The sequence below is a fragment of the Bos grunniens genome, chromosome 5, assembly GCF_055505025.1.
Source record: "Bos grunniens cultivar Pamir isolate PY7600 chromosome 5, Bosgru_T2T1.0, whole genome shotgun sequence".
NCBI classification, from domain to species: domain Eukaryota; kingdom Metazoa; phylum Chordata; class Mammalia; order Artiodactyla; family Bovidae; genus Bos; species Bos grunniens.
The window spans coordinates 35,027,501-35,047,741 of record NC_141169.1 but is presented as its reverse complement, the minus strand read 5'-3'; the positions used below and the strand labels follow the sequence as shown (position 1 = coordinate 35,047,741).

The following is a 20,241-nucleotide window of genomic DNA, read 5'->3' as shown; positions in this document are numbered from 1 at the left end:
GATTAAAATTTATTTTAAAATGCCTATCATTTATTTCCTGAAGGAATATTAATTTGAAATATTATATATGTGCTCCACATCAGAAATCGGCTCAAATATAGACATGTTTATCTGACATCCATAAAAAATTCAATTCTGAGAGAGTTCTGCTATAAACTTTAAAGATATTGACTATATAAATATTTGAGTTAGTTGTTAGTAATTGAAGTCTTTTAATGTAGTCTTTGCTGTCTGGATTCCAGTATTCTCTCTCATTGCCATATATTCTATTTAACAAGGCAGTAGTACAGTGTCTGATTTTCTTCAGATTTCTGTCCTTGGCCAGATATACTAAGGTATTTGTATTATTAAACCTCAAGGTCTCTAACTGAGTAAGGTATGACGTTGGAGAAACGAGAGACATGACTTCTTAAACATGGATGGACATACAAAATGTGAATTCAACTTAAGAGCCAGACTCACCAAAGTTTATAGCATTTAGATTTTTAGATTGAATATGCTGGAGTTTATTATATGTGATATGAAATCTGGTAAATGCTTGAGCAGCTTCTAAAAGTACAACAGAGTATGGTATTTGTTTATGAGATTATGTTCTGTTGTGTTTTCAAATGAAATTTTATCTACTTTCAAGAGATTCTTAACTGACTTTCGTTGAAGTTAGGGAAATGAGAGTGAAATATTAAGCTTATATCTAATTACCAGAAGTGTTCAGAACTTTTGAGTATTTGACTTTTAAATATAAGCAGAAATTTTAAAAATATTATTTGGAATGATATTTATTTGTACTGTTTTGCTCATTATTTGTTCTGGAGCTTTTGTATTAAGAGAGCAGGTTTTCTATTTTAAAGAACATATCTAAGTGTTAGAACATTTCTACTACTTCTATTTTTTGTAGGTGGTTTCAGACCCCCTCACAGGTTTTCTACCATGCAGCAACTGAACATGGAGGAAAAGACGTATATCCAGGGCAGTGTCTTTGGGAAGGTTGTGAGCCTTTTCAACGACAGAGGTTTTCTTTCATCACTCACTTACAGGTACACTTTCTTAATACTATTTGACTTGTAGCTCATTTAGTTGCATTAGAGATCTTGATGCTTATGTTTTTTACTTCCGTTTTCTTAAAAAGGACAAGCACTGTTCAAAGGATGCTCTGCTTGCAGGATTAAAACAAGATGAACCAGGACAAGCAGGAAATCAAAAATCTTCTACCAAGTAAGGAACATGAGTTTACTTCCTGTTGTGCATTTAAATAAAAGACAAATCAGGAAACTAGGCAAAATAGCAATAAAAGGCAATTCAGCATGTCAGGAGACAGGAAACCTGGGTTGTAGTCCAGCTATGTATGTGACCCTGTTCAAAGTACATAAGTGCCCTAGGAATCACTTTTTATATTGGCTGAACCACATGGTGTATAAGTACCTTGTAGCTCTAATATTTTGATTCCACTTTGCAGACAAGTCACTTGGTAGTAATGGCAGATGATCTATGAGAAATGCTTTGTAAATTGGAAATAAATATATGGTTCTTTGTCCTTTGGGAGAGGAGTTGAACATGTACTTGATAATGGCAGAGAGATTTATTCCTACAACTACTCCTGAGGAGAGGCTACAGTAGCATGTGATGGTCCAACGTAAAATGTATATGTCACATTTACTGTTTGTTATTCATTTACCTTTTATTTCCATGAACACTTATAATAACTTGTAGTCAAGTTCTGTTGACTGTGGATTCCTGTAAGGTCCTTATTAAATTTACATAATATCTCCTATTTTGTAGTTTCCAACTGAGGGCTTTAATTCTAAATAATACAGTCAGCCCTCCAGATCTTTAGGTTCAACACCTGAATATTCAACCAACCAGGGATCAAAAATATTTGAAAAAAATTTTTTTCAGGAAATTCTAAAAAGCAAATTTGAATTTGCCATATACTAGCAACTATTTTGGAGAAGGCAATGGCACTACACTCCAATACTCTTGCCTGGAGAATCCCATGGGTGGAGGAGCCTGGTAGACTGCAGTCCATGGGGTCGCTAAGAGTTGGACACTACTGAGCGACTTCACTTTCACTTTTCACTTTCATGCATTGGAGAAGGAAATGGCAACCCACTCCAGTGTTCTTGCCTGGAGAATCCCAGGGATGGCAGAGCCTGGTGGGCTGCCGTCTATGGGGTCACACAGAGTCGGACACAACTGAAGTGACTTAGCAGCAGCAGCAGCAGCAGCAACTATTTACATATCATTTGCATTGTACTGAGTATATAAGTAATCTGAATGATTTACAACACACAAGAGGATGTGTGTAGGTTATATGCAAATACTGCCATCGCTTGGTATCTGTCTGGGATTGGCTCTAGGATTTTGGTATCCTCAGGGGGTCCTAGAACCAGTCCCCCATGAATACCAAGGGATAGTTGTATTTTAATTATTATAATATGAAGATAAATTAATGTCAACATTTTTTGAGATATTGCTGTGTACTGAACATTATGCCAAACATAGGGAATTCTGAGGACACGGTTTAGTCTAACTTCAGAGAGCTGAAATTCTAGACAGAACTACAAGGGTGGGAATACCAGAAGCTGCTTACATACTTTATTCATCCCGTTATTTTTTATTCTCTCCATTACTATTCATGCCTCAGCTAGGCACTAAAATATGACATGAAGTATACATGACCAAGATATATTTTGCCATTCTCAAGTCTGGAGATACAATGAGAGATATAGATGATTCTTATTAAATGGCATCAAATGCACAGGACACTATGAAAGCCCACCTACACCAATGTAGGAGACCATAGAAGGCTTTGGATAGAAAGTGAATCCAAACTGAGATCTATAGAATGAGGAAAAAATAGCTGAGGCTTTCATAAGCCATAAACATGAGTTTAGATTTACCCTCAAAGCAGTGGAAAGTCACTTTTCTGCCAAATACTTTTTTCTATAATTTTCACTGTACAGTTGACCCATGAACAACACAGGTATCAACTGGGAGGATCTGCTAACAGGTGGATGTTTGTCACAGTGAATACTGTGATGCTGTTCCATCTCTGGTTGGTTGAAGCCACAGATATGGAACTGCAGGTGTGGGGGTTCAAATGTAAAGTTATATGCATATTTTGGACTACAGGGAGAGTGGGTACCCAAACTCCCATGTTGTTCAAGGGTGAACTGTATTTAATTTGTATATATTAATGTAGCTTTCAGCCTCCCTGGTGGCTCAGATGGTAAAGAATCTGTCTCCAATGCAGGAGACCCAGATTCAATCCCTGAGAACCCACTCCAGTATTCTAGCCTGGTGAATCCCATGGACAGAGGTGTCTGGTGGGCTACAATTCATGGGGTCACAAAGAATCGGACATGACTGACTGACTTTCACTTCACTTCTATGTAGCTAATAATAGTATGCTGCAATATGTTTGATTTTGTTCAAATTTGGAGGGTTATTTTGGTATATCCGTTATAATAAAAAATCTTTGTCATTTATACATAGTCAATAATTTTTATCTGTGTTGATACATAGATCTTTATCTAGAGAAATCTATATGTAGATATAGACAAAATTGGCTTTCAATTTAGAGATTGCTTTTATGTTAACTTAATATTCAGAATTAGTTTACTCATGTAAAAAAATGCCAGAAATATCCCCACTTTACAGATGTGAAACCTGAAGCGCAAAGGGGCAAATGGAAGGGTTCAAAGTCATGCAGCTAGTGAGGGGCAGGAACGGGACTTTCTCCCGGGAGCCAGTTCTCTCTCCAATGTTGCCTCAGCAGAATGCAACGGATACTGACTGATGGAGTTTTTCTGTGTGGCAAAGGAAACCTAGAGTAGTTTGAATCTGATTTTATATAAAATCTGTCTCTGCAGTCCCTCCATCTTTGCTAGAGGACAATAGAGCTATACTGAAATGATTGAAATTGGTTAATAAAAAATTCTATAAGATAGTAATAGTTTGAAATGTAGTAGTTAGCATAATTTCATGTTATTATCGTATTAGATGATCTTTTCCTGGGTGACCTATACATATACCAGTACACTCTTAGGAGATATATTTTACTTGTAGGTAGCATTTAGCAAAACTAATATCCAGCTCAACTTGTAGGCTATTCTTTGTTAACATCTTAACATTGCATTCAAAGATGTGAACTCAACTTTTAAGCTATTTATATAAGGGTTAAATTTATATATATATAGGTTGTATTTATATATATATATATGGGTTGTACTAGGACATCTGTTGTTTGCTTTAAAGTTGATAGATTGCAAATAAAAGACCATGAATCCTTTTGCCTCGGTTGACACAAAGAGTAAGTATTACTGCTGGGCCACCAGAGCTTTTACTCACCCTGTGTCTACTTCGAGTAACCACGTTCAGGTTTGGCAGGTTGGTCATTTGTTGTCAGTCTGCCTGAATTGTCATGTTAACAATCTCTTCCTCTCCCTGGTCAATTTAGGCAGCCAGCTGTAGGGGGCACAAGCTCAACTCCTAGAGCACAAAAGGCCATTGTGAATCATCCCAGTGCTGCCCTTATGGCTCTAAGGAGAGGATCAAGAAATCTTGTCTTTCGAGATTTTACAGTAAGTGAGCCTTGGAGCCTTAACTATGAAGGTGTGAACACTGTATGATTTAGATCTTTATTCTTTTTCTTTTCTTTTCCTTATTAAGGATGAAAAAGAGGGACCAATAACTAAACACATCCGACTAACAGCTGCCTTAATATTAAAAAACATTGGTAAATATTCAGAATGTGGTCGCAGGTGAGTAATCTGTTTTCTGTAGTCAGAGTGAATTTATATTTTACTGTTACCTGTAAGTTAATAAGGTTAAATATCTGCATTGTACTCACTGTTTTTCTCACCAATTTTTGGATATGTCCAAAAGCTTATGTCAAAGTAGACCATCATAGATTCTTAAAAGCCACAAAAGTGGAAGTTGAAACAACCAGAAGGTGTTCTTGAACTTATTTAAGTTAAATTTCTCGTTCGTCATAGAATTAGAGGAGAAAGTAGGTCTACCAAAGAAAACTTGGGAGTTTACTAGGAGGAAAAAGGAATTGGTTACTTGAATCATGTGGAATTAGAATGGAATTCAGTTTGATAATTGCCGTTTTAATGAAACCATCAAAGTAAAAGATATGCTAAGATCCTTGGACTTAGGAGAAAACTTAGGATTTTATAAATCTATGGAAACTGGAAACAACTCTAACTCTTGAGAAAGCAAATGTAGATTTGTCTCCTTTGAACCTTGAAAATAATTTTTTAGTATTCTTCCTCCACCTTCAGCTGACTCAACTTGGGCTCGTTAGTTGGGAAGTTATGCTTTAATGCATCTTGCCTTCCAGACAGTGCTTTTCTCTCCTACTTTTTCTCTTCTCACATGCTGTTGTTAATCGAATCTACCTTGGTTCTCCTCCTCCTATTTTACCTTGTGTTGGATCTTAATAACATCTCTTGTAGTTACATTCCAACTGGACTTTATGAACATAAAAACAGAGGCATCAATTACAAAAAAGCAATTACTTTAACTATATCAAACTTTAAAACTTAGGTAAATTTAAAGTGAGTAAAAGTTAAGTTTAAAAAAAGTGTTTGCAATAACAAAAGTTAATATATTTCATGAATCAAGTATTCCCACAGAGGAGTAAGAAAAATTCTTAACATTCAAATTAAAAATAAAGTTTTTTCAGAAAAAAAAGTAAGAAGGTTTTGTCACTAGCATCTCCCAGTTGCATTTATAGAATCATTTCTTCCTTCCTTTCTCACTGTATTTCTCTTCCTACCCCTTCTTTTGCTGCATATCAATTTTAGCCAAATTAAACCACATGCAGATTCCAACCACCCTAGATGTCTTTCATGTCACACTTTTGTATCTTCCCTGGGTTGCGGCCCATTGAGCATCTGTAAGCCTTCCCTAATCCAGCTCAGACGCTGGCATCTGTGTGCTGCCTTTCCTGTGCTGTATTCCTTTTCCTCATTGAGTCTGTGTTTATAACATTTCTGTTTTATAACATTTCATCTTACTGTTTTGTAAGTAGTTTTTCATATGGCTTTCCACCCTACTGTGTCTCTCAGATCTAATCTCTTGAATCTATTTGTCACTTCCACTGTATTAGGCCACACCTGAATGGCCTAGTGGTTTTCTGTACTTTCTTCAATTTAAGTGTGAATGTTGCAATAAGAAGCTCATGATCTGAGCCACAGTCGGTTCCAGGTCTTGTTTTTTCTGACTGTATAGAGCTTCTCCATCTTCAGTATTGACCATCTGGTGATGTCCATATGTAGAGTCATCTCTCATGTTGTTGGAAGAGGGTGTTTATTACGACCAGTGGTGCATTCTCTTGGCAAAACTCTGTTGGTCTTGGCCCTGCTTCATTTTGTACTCCAAGGCCAAACTTTCCTATTAACTCCAGGTATCTCTTAACTTCTACTTTTGCATTCCAGTCCCCTATGATAAAGTGGATGTCTTTGTTTGGTGTTAGTTCTAGGTCTTTTAGGTCTTCCTAGAACTGTTCAACTTCATCTTTGGCATTAGTAGTTGGGGCATAGGCTTGGATTACTGTGATGTTGAATGGATTGCCTGGGAAAGGAACTGAGATCATCCTGTCATTTTTGAGACTGCACCCAAGTACTACAGTTTGGACTCTTGTTGATCATGGTAATTAATAGTAATTATGGAGTAATTAAGAAATTACTCCATTTCTTCTAAGGGATTCTTGCCCACAGTAGAAGATATAATGGTCATCTGAATTAAATTCTCCCATTCCCATCCGTTTTAATTCACTGATGGCTAAAACGTCGATGTTCACTCTTGCCACCACCTCTTGTTTGACCACATCCAATTTATCTTGATTCATGGACCTAACATTCCAGGTTCCTAATAATATTTCTTTACAGCATTGGACTTGACTTTCACCACCAGAAACATCCACAACTGGTCATTGTTTTTGCTTTGGCTCAGCCTCTTTTCTAAAGCTATTTCTGTACTCTTACCTAGTAGCATATTGGACACCTACGGACTTGAGGGGCTCATCTCTAGTTTCATATTTCTTTGCCTTTTCATATTGTTAATGGGGTTCTCAAGGCAAGAATACTGAAGAACTTTGTCATTCCCTTCTTCAGTAGACCACGTTTTGTCAGAACTCTCCACCATGACCCAACCGACTAGGGTGGCTCTACACAGCATGGCGGATAAGAGTCATTAAGTTACATCCATGTGATCATTTTGGTTAGTTTTCTGTGATGTGGTTTTCATTCTGGAGGCCATAGGATTGTGATTCTTGCTTCTTCTGTTATGGAGGCAGTGACCAAAACCATCCCAAAGAAAAAGAAATGCAAGAAAGCAAAATGGTTGAGGAGGCCCTGCAGTTAGCTGAGAAAAGAAAAGAAGTGAAAGGCAAGGAGAAAGAGAAAGATATGCCCAACTGAATGCAGAGTTTCAGAGAATAATAGGGAGAGATAAGAAAGCCTTCTTAAGTGAACAGTGCAAAGAAATAGAGGAAGGCAATAGAATGGGAACAACTAGAGATCTTTTCTAAAAGAGAGATACCAAGGGAATATTTCATGCAAAGATGGGCTCGATAAAGGACAGAAATGGTATGGACCTAACAGAAGCAGAAGATATTAAGAAGAGGTGGCAAGAATACACAGAACTGTATAAAAAGGATCTTAATGACTTGGATAACCACTATGGTGGGGTCACTCACCTAGCGCCAGACATCCTGGAGTGTGACGTCAACTGGACCTTAGGAAGCATTGCTATGAACAAAGCTAGTGGAAGTTATGGAATTCCACTGGAACTATTTTAAATCCTAAAAGATGATGCTGTTAATGTGCTGCACTCAGTATGCCAGCAAATTTGGAAAACTCAGCAGTGGCCACAGGACTGGAGAAGGTCAGTTTTCATTCCAATCCCAAAGAAAGGCAATGCCAAAGAATGTTCAAACTACCATACAGTTGTGCTCATTTCACATGCTAGCAAGATATTGCTCAAAATCCTTCAAGCAAGGCTTCAGCAGTACGTGAACCAAGAATTTCCAGATGTTCAAGCTGGATTTAGAAAAGGCAGAAGAACCAGAGATCAAATGCCAGTATCAACTGGATCATAGAAAAAAACTAGAAAATTCCAGAAAAACATCTACTTTACATCACTAATTATGTTAAAGCCTTTGACCATGTGGGTCACAACAAACTGTGGAAAATTCTTGAAAAAAATGGGAATACTAGATCACCTTTCCCGCATCCCAAGAAACCTGTATGCAGGTCAAGAAGTACCAGTAGAACCAGACATGGAACAATGGACTGGTTTCAAATTGGGAAAGGAGTATGTCACGGCTATAGATTGTCACTCTGCTTATTTAACTTAAAGGCAGAGTACATTATGTGAAATGCCAGACTGGATGAATTACAAGCTGGAGTCAAGATTGCCAATAGAAGTATCAACAGCCTTAGATATGTAGATGATACCAGTCTTGTGGCAGAAAGCAAAGAAGAACTAAAGAGCCTCTTGATGAAAGTGAAAGAGGAGAGTGAAGAAGCTGACTTAAAACTCAACATTCAAAAAGCTAAGATCATGGCATCTGGTCCCATCATTCATGGCAAATAGATGGGGTAAGACATGAAAACAATGACAGACTTTATGGTGTTGGGCTCCAAAATCACTGCCGATGGTGACTGCAGCCATGAAATTAAAAGACATTTGCTCCTGGAAAGAAAGGGACAAACCTAGACAGCATATTAAAAAGCAAAGATATCACTTTACTGATGAAGCTATGGTCTTTTCAGTAATCAGGTAGGGATGTGAGAGTTGGACCATAAAGAAGGCTGATCACTGAAGAACTGATGCTTTTGAACTGTGGCACTGGAGAAGGCTCTTGAGAGTCCCTTGAACAGCAAGGAGATCAAACCAGTTAATCCTAAAGGAAATCAACCCTGAATATTCATTGGAAGGACTGATGCTGAAGCTAATATTCCAGTGGTTTGGCAGTCAGATGCAAGGAACCAAATCATTGGAAAAGACCCTGATGCTGGGAAAGACTGAAGGCAGGAGGAGAAGGGGTGGCAAAAGATGAGATGGTTGGATGGCATCACCAACTCAATGGACATGAGTTTGAGCAAACTCCAGGAAATGGTGAAGAAAAGGGAAGCCTGACTTACTGCAGTCTATTGAGTCACAAAGAATCAGACACCACTTAGCGACTGAACAACGTCCCCCTTATTGACCTAACTACAGATTTTCTCTGAGTAGTCTTTGTAGCCTGCACCTACAGTACAGTGCCCAATACAGTCAGAAATCATTCCTACTTCCTCCTTATTCTTTAAGACTCAGCTCAGGTCACCTCTTCTTTTCATGAATTTCCCTCACTACCCACCCTTGACTTAAGGTGCCTCCTCCAGATTGCATGTTATTATTTACATGCGATCTGTGAAAGCAGGAGCTGAACATTTATTTTGGTTTTTGTGTTCTTAGTGCCTAGCATAATGTTGGGAATATAATAGTGATTCAATAAATATTTTATTGATAGTTTTTCATAGAGTTCTGATCTGGAATTTGTGTGGACAATTGAAATTCTAAAAATAAATTTAAAACTTTTTCCTCACATTCAAGTTGCACATTCTTAGGTTTACAGCAAAGCCACTTTGGCTACATTTCATTATTGAACCAAAAGTTTTCATTTTACTGTTTTTGTTTTGTTGTTGATTTTGTTATTTTATTTAACTCTAAACCTTCCAGTTGTCTTTTGGCATCTTCATTTGCTATGATCCTAGAATAGTAGAAGCAAAAGAATTAAAGAAATCGATTAAATTCGTTCCATTCACCTTCCCAGTCTGGATTGAAACCTCCATATAGAATGTCTGTTGAATATCTCCAGGGATGAGAAGTTTTGGTAGAGCAGGCAGGCAGATTCTTTACCATATACAGGGAAGTCCCTGGAATACTGACAGAATCTGGCAAAACCCATAGATATAAGGAAGAGAATATAAGAAATCAGAAGATAATTCTCTGTTGATATATGGAATCTCTCGTGGAATATGTTACAGGGTGTGATTTTTTTTTAAAAACTAAAGCAAATTATATTTGCAATAAGAAAATCACAGGTCAACAGAAAGATACATGGAAATTTACTTTCATTTTATAGTACAGTATACTGAAGAGTATGAAATGTTCACATTTTTTTAAATTTGGAAAGTTCAGAATCTGGTTGTTTGAATAATGTAAACTGTTTAAACACAGTTTATCTCCTTTCTGATTAAACTTGATCTTTGGAGAATTGCAATATATTTGTCTTCTTTTTGATGTATTTATCTTTTATCTGTGTAATACATGTTGGTGGTGGTGTTCAGTCACCAAGTCATTCTGATTCTTTGTGACCCCATGGATTGCAGCATGCCAGGCTCCTCTGTCGCCTACTATCTCCTGGAGTTTGCTCAAATTTATGTCTGTTGAGTTGGTGATGCTATCTAACCATCTCATTTAAAAATAAAATGATTTTTCTTCACTAATCATGAACAATATGAAAAAAAAATGAACAGTTCTGTTTACAGTAAATCAGAGGAATAAAATATTTAATCATATTAACCAAGGAGGTAAAGACTTACACCATGAGAACTTTACATTGCTGAAAGAAATTAAAGAAGGTGTATAGAAATGGTAAGACATCCTTTGTTCATCACTTGGAAGGCTTAATACTGGTAAAATGTCAACAATACTCAAAGCAATCTACAGATTCAGTGCAACCCATATCAAAATTTCAATGATATTTTTTGTAGAAATAGAAAAATTTGTTCAAAAATTCATATGGAATCTCAAGGAACCTTGAATTACAAAACTATCTTGAAAAAGAGGAACAAAGTTAGAGGACTCACACTTCCTGATTTCAGATTTTTCTGCAAAGCTACAGTGATCAAAAGCATACACTGTCCTTAGTGACATAAAGACAGACACACTAACCAATGGGGCAGACTGGAGAGGCCAGACGTAAGTCCTTGCATATATGGCCAAATGATTTTCTATAAGGATGCCAGTTTTCTATTCAATGAGAAAAAGATAGTCTTTTCAACAAATGGAGTTGGGAAAACTGGAAATTCACATGCAGAAGAATGAAGCTTAACCCTTATCTAAACACTATATGCAAAAATTAACCCAAAATGCATCAAAGAGACAAAACTATAAAACTCTTAGAAAAAACCTCATGATGTTGGATTTGGCAGTTATTCTTGGATATGGCACTAAAGGCATGGGAAACAGAAGAAAAAATAATTTGAATCTTATCAAAATTAGAAAAATTGTGTGTCAGTATTAACAGAATATACAGACAGTCAACAGGATGATAGAGAAGAATTACAAACCAAATATAAGGCGGTGAATATTTCAGACTATATAAAGAACTCCTAAGATATAACAACAAAAAGCAAGCAAACCAAATCAGAAATGGGCAAAGGACTTGAATAGAAATTTCTATGAAGAAGATAAATAAATGGCCAATAAGCACATAAAAAGATGCTCGACATTACTAATCATTCAGTTCAGTTCAGTCGCTCAGTCATGTCACTCTTTGGGGTCACTCTTTGCGACCCCATGAATCGCAGCACACCAGGCCTCCCTGTCCATCACCAACTTCTGGAGTTGACTCAAACTCATGTCCATCAAGTTGGTGATGCCATCCAGCCATCTCATCCTCTGTCGTCCCCTTCTCCTCCTGCCCCCAATCCCTCCCAGCATCAGGGTCTTTTCCAATGAGTTAACTCTTTACATGAGGTGGCTGAAGTATTGGAGTTTCAGCTTTAGTATCAGTCCTTGCAATGAACACCCAGGACTTAGCTCCTTTAGAATGGACTGGTTGGATCTCCTTGCAGTCCAAGGGACTCTCAAGAGTCTTCTCCAACACCACAGTTCAAAAGCATCAATTTTTCGGCACTCAGCATTCTTCTCAGTCCAACTCTTACATCCATACATGACCACTGGAAAAACCATAGCCTTGACTAGATGGACCTTTGTTGGCAAAGTAATGTCTGCTTTTCAATATGCTATCTAGGTTGCTCATAACTTTCCTTCCAAGGAGTAAGCATCTTTTCATTTCATGGCTGCAGTCACCATCTGCAGTGATTTTGGAGCCCCCGAAAATAAAGTCTGACACTGTTTCCACTGTTTCCCCATCTATTTCCCATGAAGTGATGGGACCAGATGCCATGATCTTAGTTTTCTGAATGTTGAGCTTTAGGCCAACTTTTTCACTCTCCTCTTTCACTTTCATCAAGAGGCTTTTTAGTTCCTCTTCACTTTCTGCCATAAGGGTGGTGTCATCTGCATATCTGAGGTTACTGAGATTTCTCCCAGCAATCTTCATTCCAGCTTGTGCTTCTTCCAGCCCAGCGTTTCTCATGATGTACTCTGCATATACGTTAAATAAGCAGGGTGACAGTATACAGCCTTGACGTACTCCTTTTCCTATTTGGAACCAGTCTGTTGTTCCATGTCCAGTTCTAACTGTTGCTTCCTGACCTACATACAAATTTCTCAAGAGGCAGGTCAGGTGGTCTGGTACTCCCATCTCTTTCAGAATTTTCCACAGTTTATTGTGATCCACACAGTCAAAGGCTTTGGCACAGTCAATAAAGCAGAAATAGATGTTTTTCTGAAACTCTCTTGCTTTTTTGATGATCCAGTGGATGTTGGTAATTTGATCTCTGGTTCCTCTGCCTTTTCTAAAACCCCCTTGAACATCTGGAAGTACACAGTTCATGTATTGATGAAGCCTGGCTTGGAGAATTTTGAGCATTACTTTACTAGCGTGTAAAGATGCTCAACATTACTAATCATTCAGTTCAGTCATTAGGAAAATGCAAATTAAAACCACAATAAGATACAACTTCATACCTATTAGGATGGCTTTTATTAAAAACAAACAAAAAAACCTGAAAACACGTGTTGGCAAGGATGTGGAAAAATTGGAACCTTTGTGCATTGCTCATGGAAATATAAAATGATACGCCCACTATGGAAAGCAATATGTCTTTTCCTCAAAAAATTAAACATTTCAGGACTGCCCTGGTGGCGAACCTGTATAGGAATCCACCTGCCCGTGCAGGGGCCACAGGTTTGATCCCTGGTCCATGAAGATTCCACATACCACGGAGCAACTAAACTCATTCACCACAACTACCGAGCCCATGTTCTGGAGCCCATGAGCTGCTACTGCTGAGCCCGTGCACCACAACTTTCTGAAGCCTACACACTCTCAGGCCCGTGAGCCACAACTACTGAGCCTCTTGTGCTGCAGCTACTGAAGCCCATTCGCCTGGAGCCTGTGCTCTGCAACAGGAGAAGCAACAAGAAGCCTGTGCGCTGCAACTAGAGAGTAGCCGCTGCTCACTGCAACTAGAGAAAATCCGTGCAGCAATGAAGGCCAGCACACCCTAAAGTGAAAAAATAAAAATAAGTTAAAAATTTAAACGTTTTATCCAGCATTTCACTTCTGGGTATATACACAAAATAACTTAAAGCAGGGGATTGAACAGATATATTCATTCACCATTTTCATAGCAACATTATTTATGATAGCCAGAAAGTAGAAGCATTCCCACATGTCCATCAGTAGATGAGCAGATAACTAAAACGTGTGTGCACACAATGGAGTGTTGGAGTATTATTCGGCCTTCATAAAGAGTGCAGCTCTGACGTATGCTACCGCATGAGTAAACCCTGAAGACATCGTGTTATGTGAAATAAGCCAGACACAAAATGACAATTTTTGTTTGCTTCCACTCATATACGGTAATTGGAAGAATCAAATAGAAGGTAGAACAGCAACAGCCGTCAGCAAGGCTTGGGGAGGGAGGCAGTGGGGAATTCTTACTGGTTGTGGGAAGATGAAGAATTTCTGGAGATGGATGGTCGTAATGGTTGCTCAAGTGTGTGTGTACTTAGTGCCACTGAACTGAACACTTAAAAATGACTAAAATAGTAAACTTCGTATTGTGTGTATTTTACCACAATTTAGAACTGAAAACAACAAAGGAAGGACTTAGGGAGAATGCAGAGTGGCTGCTAATGAGTATTAGGTTTCTTTTTTGGGGTGATGAAAATATTCTAAAATTGATGGTGATAGTTGCCCAATATACTGAATGCCACTGAATTATATACTTCAAACAGGTGAATTGTGTGGTGTATGAAATATATCTCAATAAAGCTGTTACTTATAAAAGACTATATATTAATACTCCCCTATCTCACCCTTCATACCCACCTCCAAGAGACAGCTTTGAACAAGTTGAGTTTATTTTTCTGGCTCTTTACCTCCATGTTTCTAAGTAGCATGTTTATATTACTGTTCCTTAACTGACCTATTTTTCACTTTACCTGTTGACCCTCTTTGTATGGAACCCTGTTAAACCTCCCCTCTCCACGCCTTTTTCTTTCCTCATGATTGTTACATCTTATATCAGTATTGTTTTATTGTTTGATGCTGAGCCATGTGCTACTGTTTTACATTTCTTTTTTCTTTCTTTTTCTGGGGTTAATGATTCTCTTGCTTCCTGATTAGCTTTACATAGGCCTAATGCTGATTTTTTCATATATTTCAATTAGTATGTTTCAAGCCTGTGTATAAGCTGCCTAAAAACTTAGCAGAGTTGTAAACCTCTGTGAGTTCTGCATTTTTTCCGTTTGGAAACGCCTCGGCAGTCTGGAGAGCTTGCTTTGTTGGCCTGGACAACAGCTGTCCTTGGGAATTCCTTCTTTGTTGAACCTTTTTTTTTTTTTTTAATATTTACTAATCTTTCTATATTCACATGCTCAGGGTGAATTTACCCCTAAGCCCTGAAACAACAACAAAAATATATTACTTAGATGTTTTATAATTTTGGTATCCGAAATAAAGACAAATAGAAAACTATGTCAAAACATTAAAAAGTTGCAAAATTTCATTAAAAGTATTTACATTTGTATTCTAATGCCAGATTTACAGATAATTCTTTTAAATAGAATACTCTGAAATATGAAAATAATAAAAAAATATTGTTAAATATCCACAACATATTCATCGATGAAATTCCAGTTGTTAGTTACTGTTCCAAGTTTAGATGTTTATGAATGGCCAAGGCCGCTTACAGTTCTTGGTACTTTTTTATCCTTTATTCTTGGTTCCTCTGTAAACCTTTTAAATGGCCACTGATCACTGCCAGGAATCATTTAAACATAAACAGGATTCTTCTGTAACTAGCAAGATCGACCTATTAAATGCAATCAATGTTATCAGTCACTAAAAATTAAGTGTTTTTGCAAAGTCTTGTTTACGTTACAATATATAAAAAACATTACATGTATATTTCTTAAAAATTTTGATTGGAGAGAAAAGGATAATTTCTTGGTTAACTTTTCTCTTTCCATTTAAAGGAGTGTTTTATGTGTACTTCAGCAATGGGTTAGAAGGTCATGGCAACACCTTTTTGAACCAGGAAGAATCATTTTGTAATTACCTTGGCATCCATACTCTGTTCTATCTAGTAAAGTTTTACATTATCTTTTCCCCCATACTTTTAAATTTTTTAACAGTATATTTTTGAAGGTAATTCTCTTCATAAGTATTTTGAGTCAACCACATGAGAAAGTATTAGTTCACCGCAAACAGAGACTGACTAGTGTAAGTTCACTGTCACTCACTTACCCAGGAAGTACCTTGCTCAAATAGCTATTAGTTTTTTTCTATTATATATTCTGTTGTTTTACATGGTTTGAAATTAAAATTTCTTACATTAACTGTACGGTACAAATTAAATCAGTTCCATGAGTTTCTAGTGGGCATCCTCGAAGCCTGCCTGTCACACACTCAGGAGGAAGGTGTACCCTTGGGCCCGGGGCCAGGCACGGATGGGAGGGCCAACCTTTGGGTCTCTAGTGGGCTGGGCACTTGGGGATCACAGGCCTGGACTCAAAGATGGCCTTTCCAAGCACGTTTGGACAAATGCTGACTTTTCCCTATGGCTATCTGGCTCTGAAGCCAGGCAAGCCACTTCCACAGGCTGAGGGAGTTGGGTTGGTTGGGGGCTGATGAGGAGAGGTTTGCTTTCATCATTTTACTTGGCTTTTTATTAAAGTATGGTATATCGTGTTGGAGAAAGAACATACAGTTCCAGTTTCCACAGATCCCACCGGGTCAGGGTGATGGCCGAGCAGAGGCTCAGAGGCTCCTTTGAATGTTACACAGGATGGAGGTCGCTCCTTCTGCCCCAGGGACTTAAGGAAGGGGGCCTTTCTGACTGAAACACCTGAAACTTTTTTTCTTGAATCCTACTTACTTCTTTTACTTGATTTACTCTCATGTGGTAAGGCACCTCCTCCATAATTTCAAGGCCCTACATGTATGAAAATATTTTTAGTTTACCCTTACTCCTGATAGTTTGGTTAGATTATAGAAATCTAGATTGAAGAATCACTTTCCTTTAAAAATCTGAGGACACTGCCTTACCTTAGCACGCAGCTTTGCTGTTTAGAAGTCCGGGACATTCTGGTTCCCATTCCTTTGTATGGGATCTGTTTTCTCCCTTGGGAGCTCTTGGGTCTTTTCTTTTTCCCTCCCAATTTCTGATATTCTGAAATATCATGATGCTATGTCTTGGTGTGGTTTGTTGCTGTTGTTGAAGTGGGCATTTCATTTCAGTGGGTCCTTTCAGTCAGGAGATTCATGTCCTTCAATAATGGGAAACTCTCAAATGTCTCTTTTTATGATTCCCTGCTCTCCATTGTCTATTCCCATTTCTAGAACTTCTGGCTTTTTTTGGATAATAGACCCTTGTAGAGTGACCCTCTGATTTTCTTTTTTTAATTTTTGTCTGTTTAATCTATTTTCTGGAAATTTCCTTGACTTTATCATCGAATCTATTGAATTTATGCTTCACCTCTCATGCTTTAAATTATGAAAGCCCAAGGTGCCAGTTGTTGCTGTTTTGTAGCATTCTGTTCATAGATTGAATACAGTGCTTGCTCATCTCTCTCTGAAGGTATTACCAGTATTTTTTATATAACTATTGGGCTTCCCTGTTGGCTCGTGGTAAAGAATCTGCCTGCAGTGAAGGAGATGCAGGAGACCCAGGGGTCAGGAATATCCCTTGGAGGAGGAAATGGCTACCCACTCCAATATTCTTACTTGAAAAATTCCATGGACAGAGGAGCCTGGCAGGGTACAGTCTAAAGGGTCAGACATGACTGAGCCCACTGATCTGTCTGTTTATTTTTGGCTTTGATGGGTGTTTGCTGCTGCGCAGGCTCTTCTCTAGTTGTGTTAAGCAGGGTCTACTCGCTCTAGTTTTGGGGTGCAGGCTTCTTGGGGCTTCTCTTGTTGGGGAGCACAGCCTCTAGGGCGCGTGGGCTTCAGTAGTGGCAGCTCTAGAGCACGATCTAGAGTTAGATGCACGGGCTTGGTTGCTCTGCAGCATGCGAAGTCTTCCAGATCAGGGATCAAACTCGCATCTCCCACATTGGCAGGTAGATTCTTAGCCACTGCGCTGCTAGGGAAGCCTGAAGAGACTGCCAATGTTTTTTAATTTTCTTTGGCTCCTAGTATGGTTGCTGTTTACTCAGAATCCTCGAATGTTTGGGGCTGGGGCTTCATGCTGTATTTTAAGAATGAAATACCTGCCAGCTTGCTGGAAGCTCTGGGTGCATGATCCCCACATGCCACTGATGATTGTCATTTTAGGGTGGTCCCTGATGAGCTATTTTGCTTCCTTGAAACCCCTCAAATACTGTCTCTATCGAGATTGTTTCTCCAGGGAAGAATCTTTGATTTTCTTGCCTTTAGAAATGAGCAACTTGAGGGAAAGTCTGTGAGGGCCTGCATTCTGGAAACAGAACTGCAGGTTTGTGTGGTGAGGAGGGTCTCACCATGCTGGAGTATGTTCACTTCCCTTCACACTGCCTGTGTCTCTGTAAGTCCTAAACTTTTCTGATTTAGTTTCTTCAGAAAATAAATTTCTTTTATTCATTTTGGGAAGAAAATAAGATAAACTTGTATTCAAACTGAAGTATTTTCCTAAAAGCTGATTTGTGACTTAAATTGTTTTTACTAATCCTACTTAGAAGTTATTTCTTACCCGTTAAGTGCATTAAAATAACACAATGTTTATCTTTTGTTAAACACATCAAAAAGATAAAGGAACTTTTGAAATTAAAATTTAAAAGTTGAAAGAACAGTAAAGGGCATATTTCATTTTTTATCTAATGAGTGCTTGTTTAATCCTTTAACCCCCCAAAATAAATGATACTAATTTATATAAAAAATGAAATTGTTACTTTAAAATTATCCTAGTGATTTTAGTCTTTCTAGTTTTATCCATGCAACATAAAAATAAAACATTTTTACATGTGACTTTATTGGTTTAGAAAATATGACTTTATTAAGTTTTTTAAAGTAAAGCTTTTTGCTTTATCAAAATATTCATTCATTATAGAGGAAATAATTTGATTACACTTAGTAGAGTCTTTTTAAATGGAGTTTGTATGACTATTTTTTCCAGAAAATAAAGTTGTAGACATTTTATAGTTCATTTAAAAATTTGTTAACCTAAAGAAAAGTTAAAAGAAGTGTGAAGCTCAATAAACTATCACAAAGTGAACCACCCACATAACCAGCCATCCACATTATGAAATTGATCAACACTAGTACCACAGTGCGGAGAAGGCAATGGCACCCCACTTCAGTACTCTTGCCTGGAAAATCCCATGGACGGAGGAGCCTGGTGGGCTGCAGTCCATGGGGTTGCTAAGAGTCGGACACGACTGAGCGACTTCACTTTCACTTTTCACTTTCATGCATTGGAGAAGGAAATGGCAACCCACTCCAGTGTTCTTGCCTGGAGAATCCCAGGGATGGGGGAGCCTGGTGGGCTGCCGTCCATGGGGTCTCACAGTCGGACACGACTGAAGTGACTTAGCAGCAGCAGCAGCAGTACCACAGTGTCCCTCTGCGTGTCCCGTACCCCCCCCCCCGCCCCATCTTTACCCCATCGTCATCTGTGGGAACACTGTCCTGATCGTAGGCTAACTTCACCTAATTTTGAATTTTATATAAGTAGAATAATTTAATATTTTTTTTTCTTGTGCTAGTTTGCTTTTTCTCTCAGTGGTGGTAGTGAAATTTGCTCATGTTGCTGTGTACGTATAGCAGTATAGAATTCTGTTGTATGAATATACTCAAATTTCTTTTTTCCATTCTATTTGTGATGGGCATATGAGTTGTTTCCAGTTTAGGACTATTAAGAATAATGGTGCCATGAACATTCTGTGAATATTTTCCGGCCATATTTGTACATATTTCTGTTTTTATGAAAGATTGGTGATTCATTGGCTCTTTTGTACATACAAATGATTCCAAAGAAGTTTTACCAGTTTACACTCCCTTCAGTATTGTATGAGTGAGTTTCAGTTGCTCTACATACTTGCCAACATTTGCTGTTGTAATTTTAATTTTAGCCATTCTTTTGGGTGTGTGGTGTATATACACATATGGAAATTATAAAAGCAAATACCCAAATAGCCAAAAAATGTATGAAAAGATGCCCAACTTGTTAGTCATCAATCTCAGTTTTTTTAAATAATTTTACATCTTTGTTTTGTTTTACTTTGCTTTGCTATGGTAAAAATGACTATAATCCCCATATGTTAAACTCTGGCTTTGAATTTCTTTGTCTATTCCCATAAATTGCTTCCTCACATTGTTTATCATTCAGAATTTAGAAGTCTTCATCTCCCTTTCTTGTAGTTCTTTTACTCAGGGTTATTTAAATGAAGGCACTAAATCTCATGGGTTCTTGAATAATTTCATACTCATTGATTTTTTTTCTAACATTTAATGTGAAAAATTTCACACGAGGCAAAAAATTTTACTGTGAGCACTCGTATACCAGTCACCTGGCTTTTACCACTGACATGTTACTCTGTGTGCTTTCTTCACATACCTGTCCCTCCTCCATTTCTGGCTGATTTACCCCTTTGCTTTGCAGCCCTGGGCATCACTGTCTGTAGACAGTATTCACTTTTCTACTTTCTCTTCTTCACATACACAGTCACATCAATACTGTGATGTGAAGAGGTAGAAAATTTCTTTAAAGTTTATAGATTTTTAAAAACAGCTTCTTTATGGAAAAACGTGGAATTCTGGTGATAGTTAAGCCAAATGTTGGCCTGGTTTGTTTCACTTAATAAAATAAAAAGAAACTTACGTACCTACAATTTTCTGTTTTCAAG

The 20,241-nt window shown here is 37.9% G+C and overlaps 1 protein-coding gene across 1 annotated transcript in view; it reads left to right on the top strand.

Annotated features, from left to right (window-relative positions):
- ARID2 (AT-rich interaction domain 2) overlaps positions 1-20,241 on the top strand; it is a 208,734-nt gene that overhangs the window by 186,236 nt on the left and 2,257 nt on the right. Inside the window, exons 17-20 of the mRNA XM_086399793.1 lie at positions 896-1,034; positions 1,127-1,212; positions 4,457-4,580; positions 4,669-4,760. Of these exons, the coding sequence (XP_086255919.1) occupies positions 896-1,034; positions 1,127-1,212; positions 4,457-4,580; positions 4,669-4,760 (441 nt within the window). The remainder of the gene's footprint in view (positions 1-895; positions 1,035-1,126; positions 1,213-4,456; positions 4,581-4,668; positions 4,761-20,241) is intronic.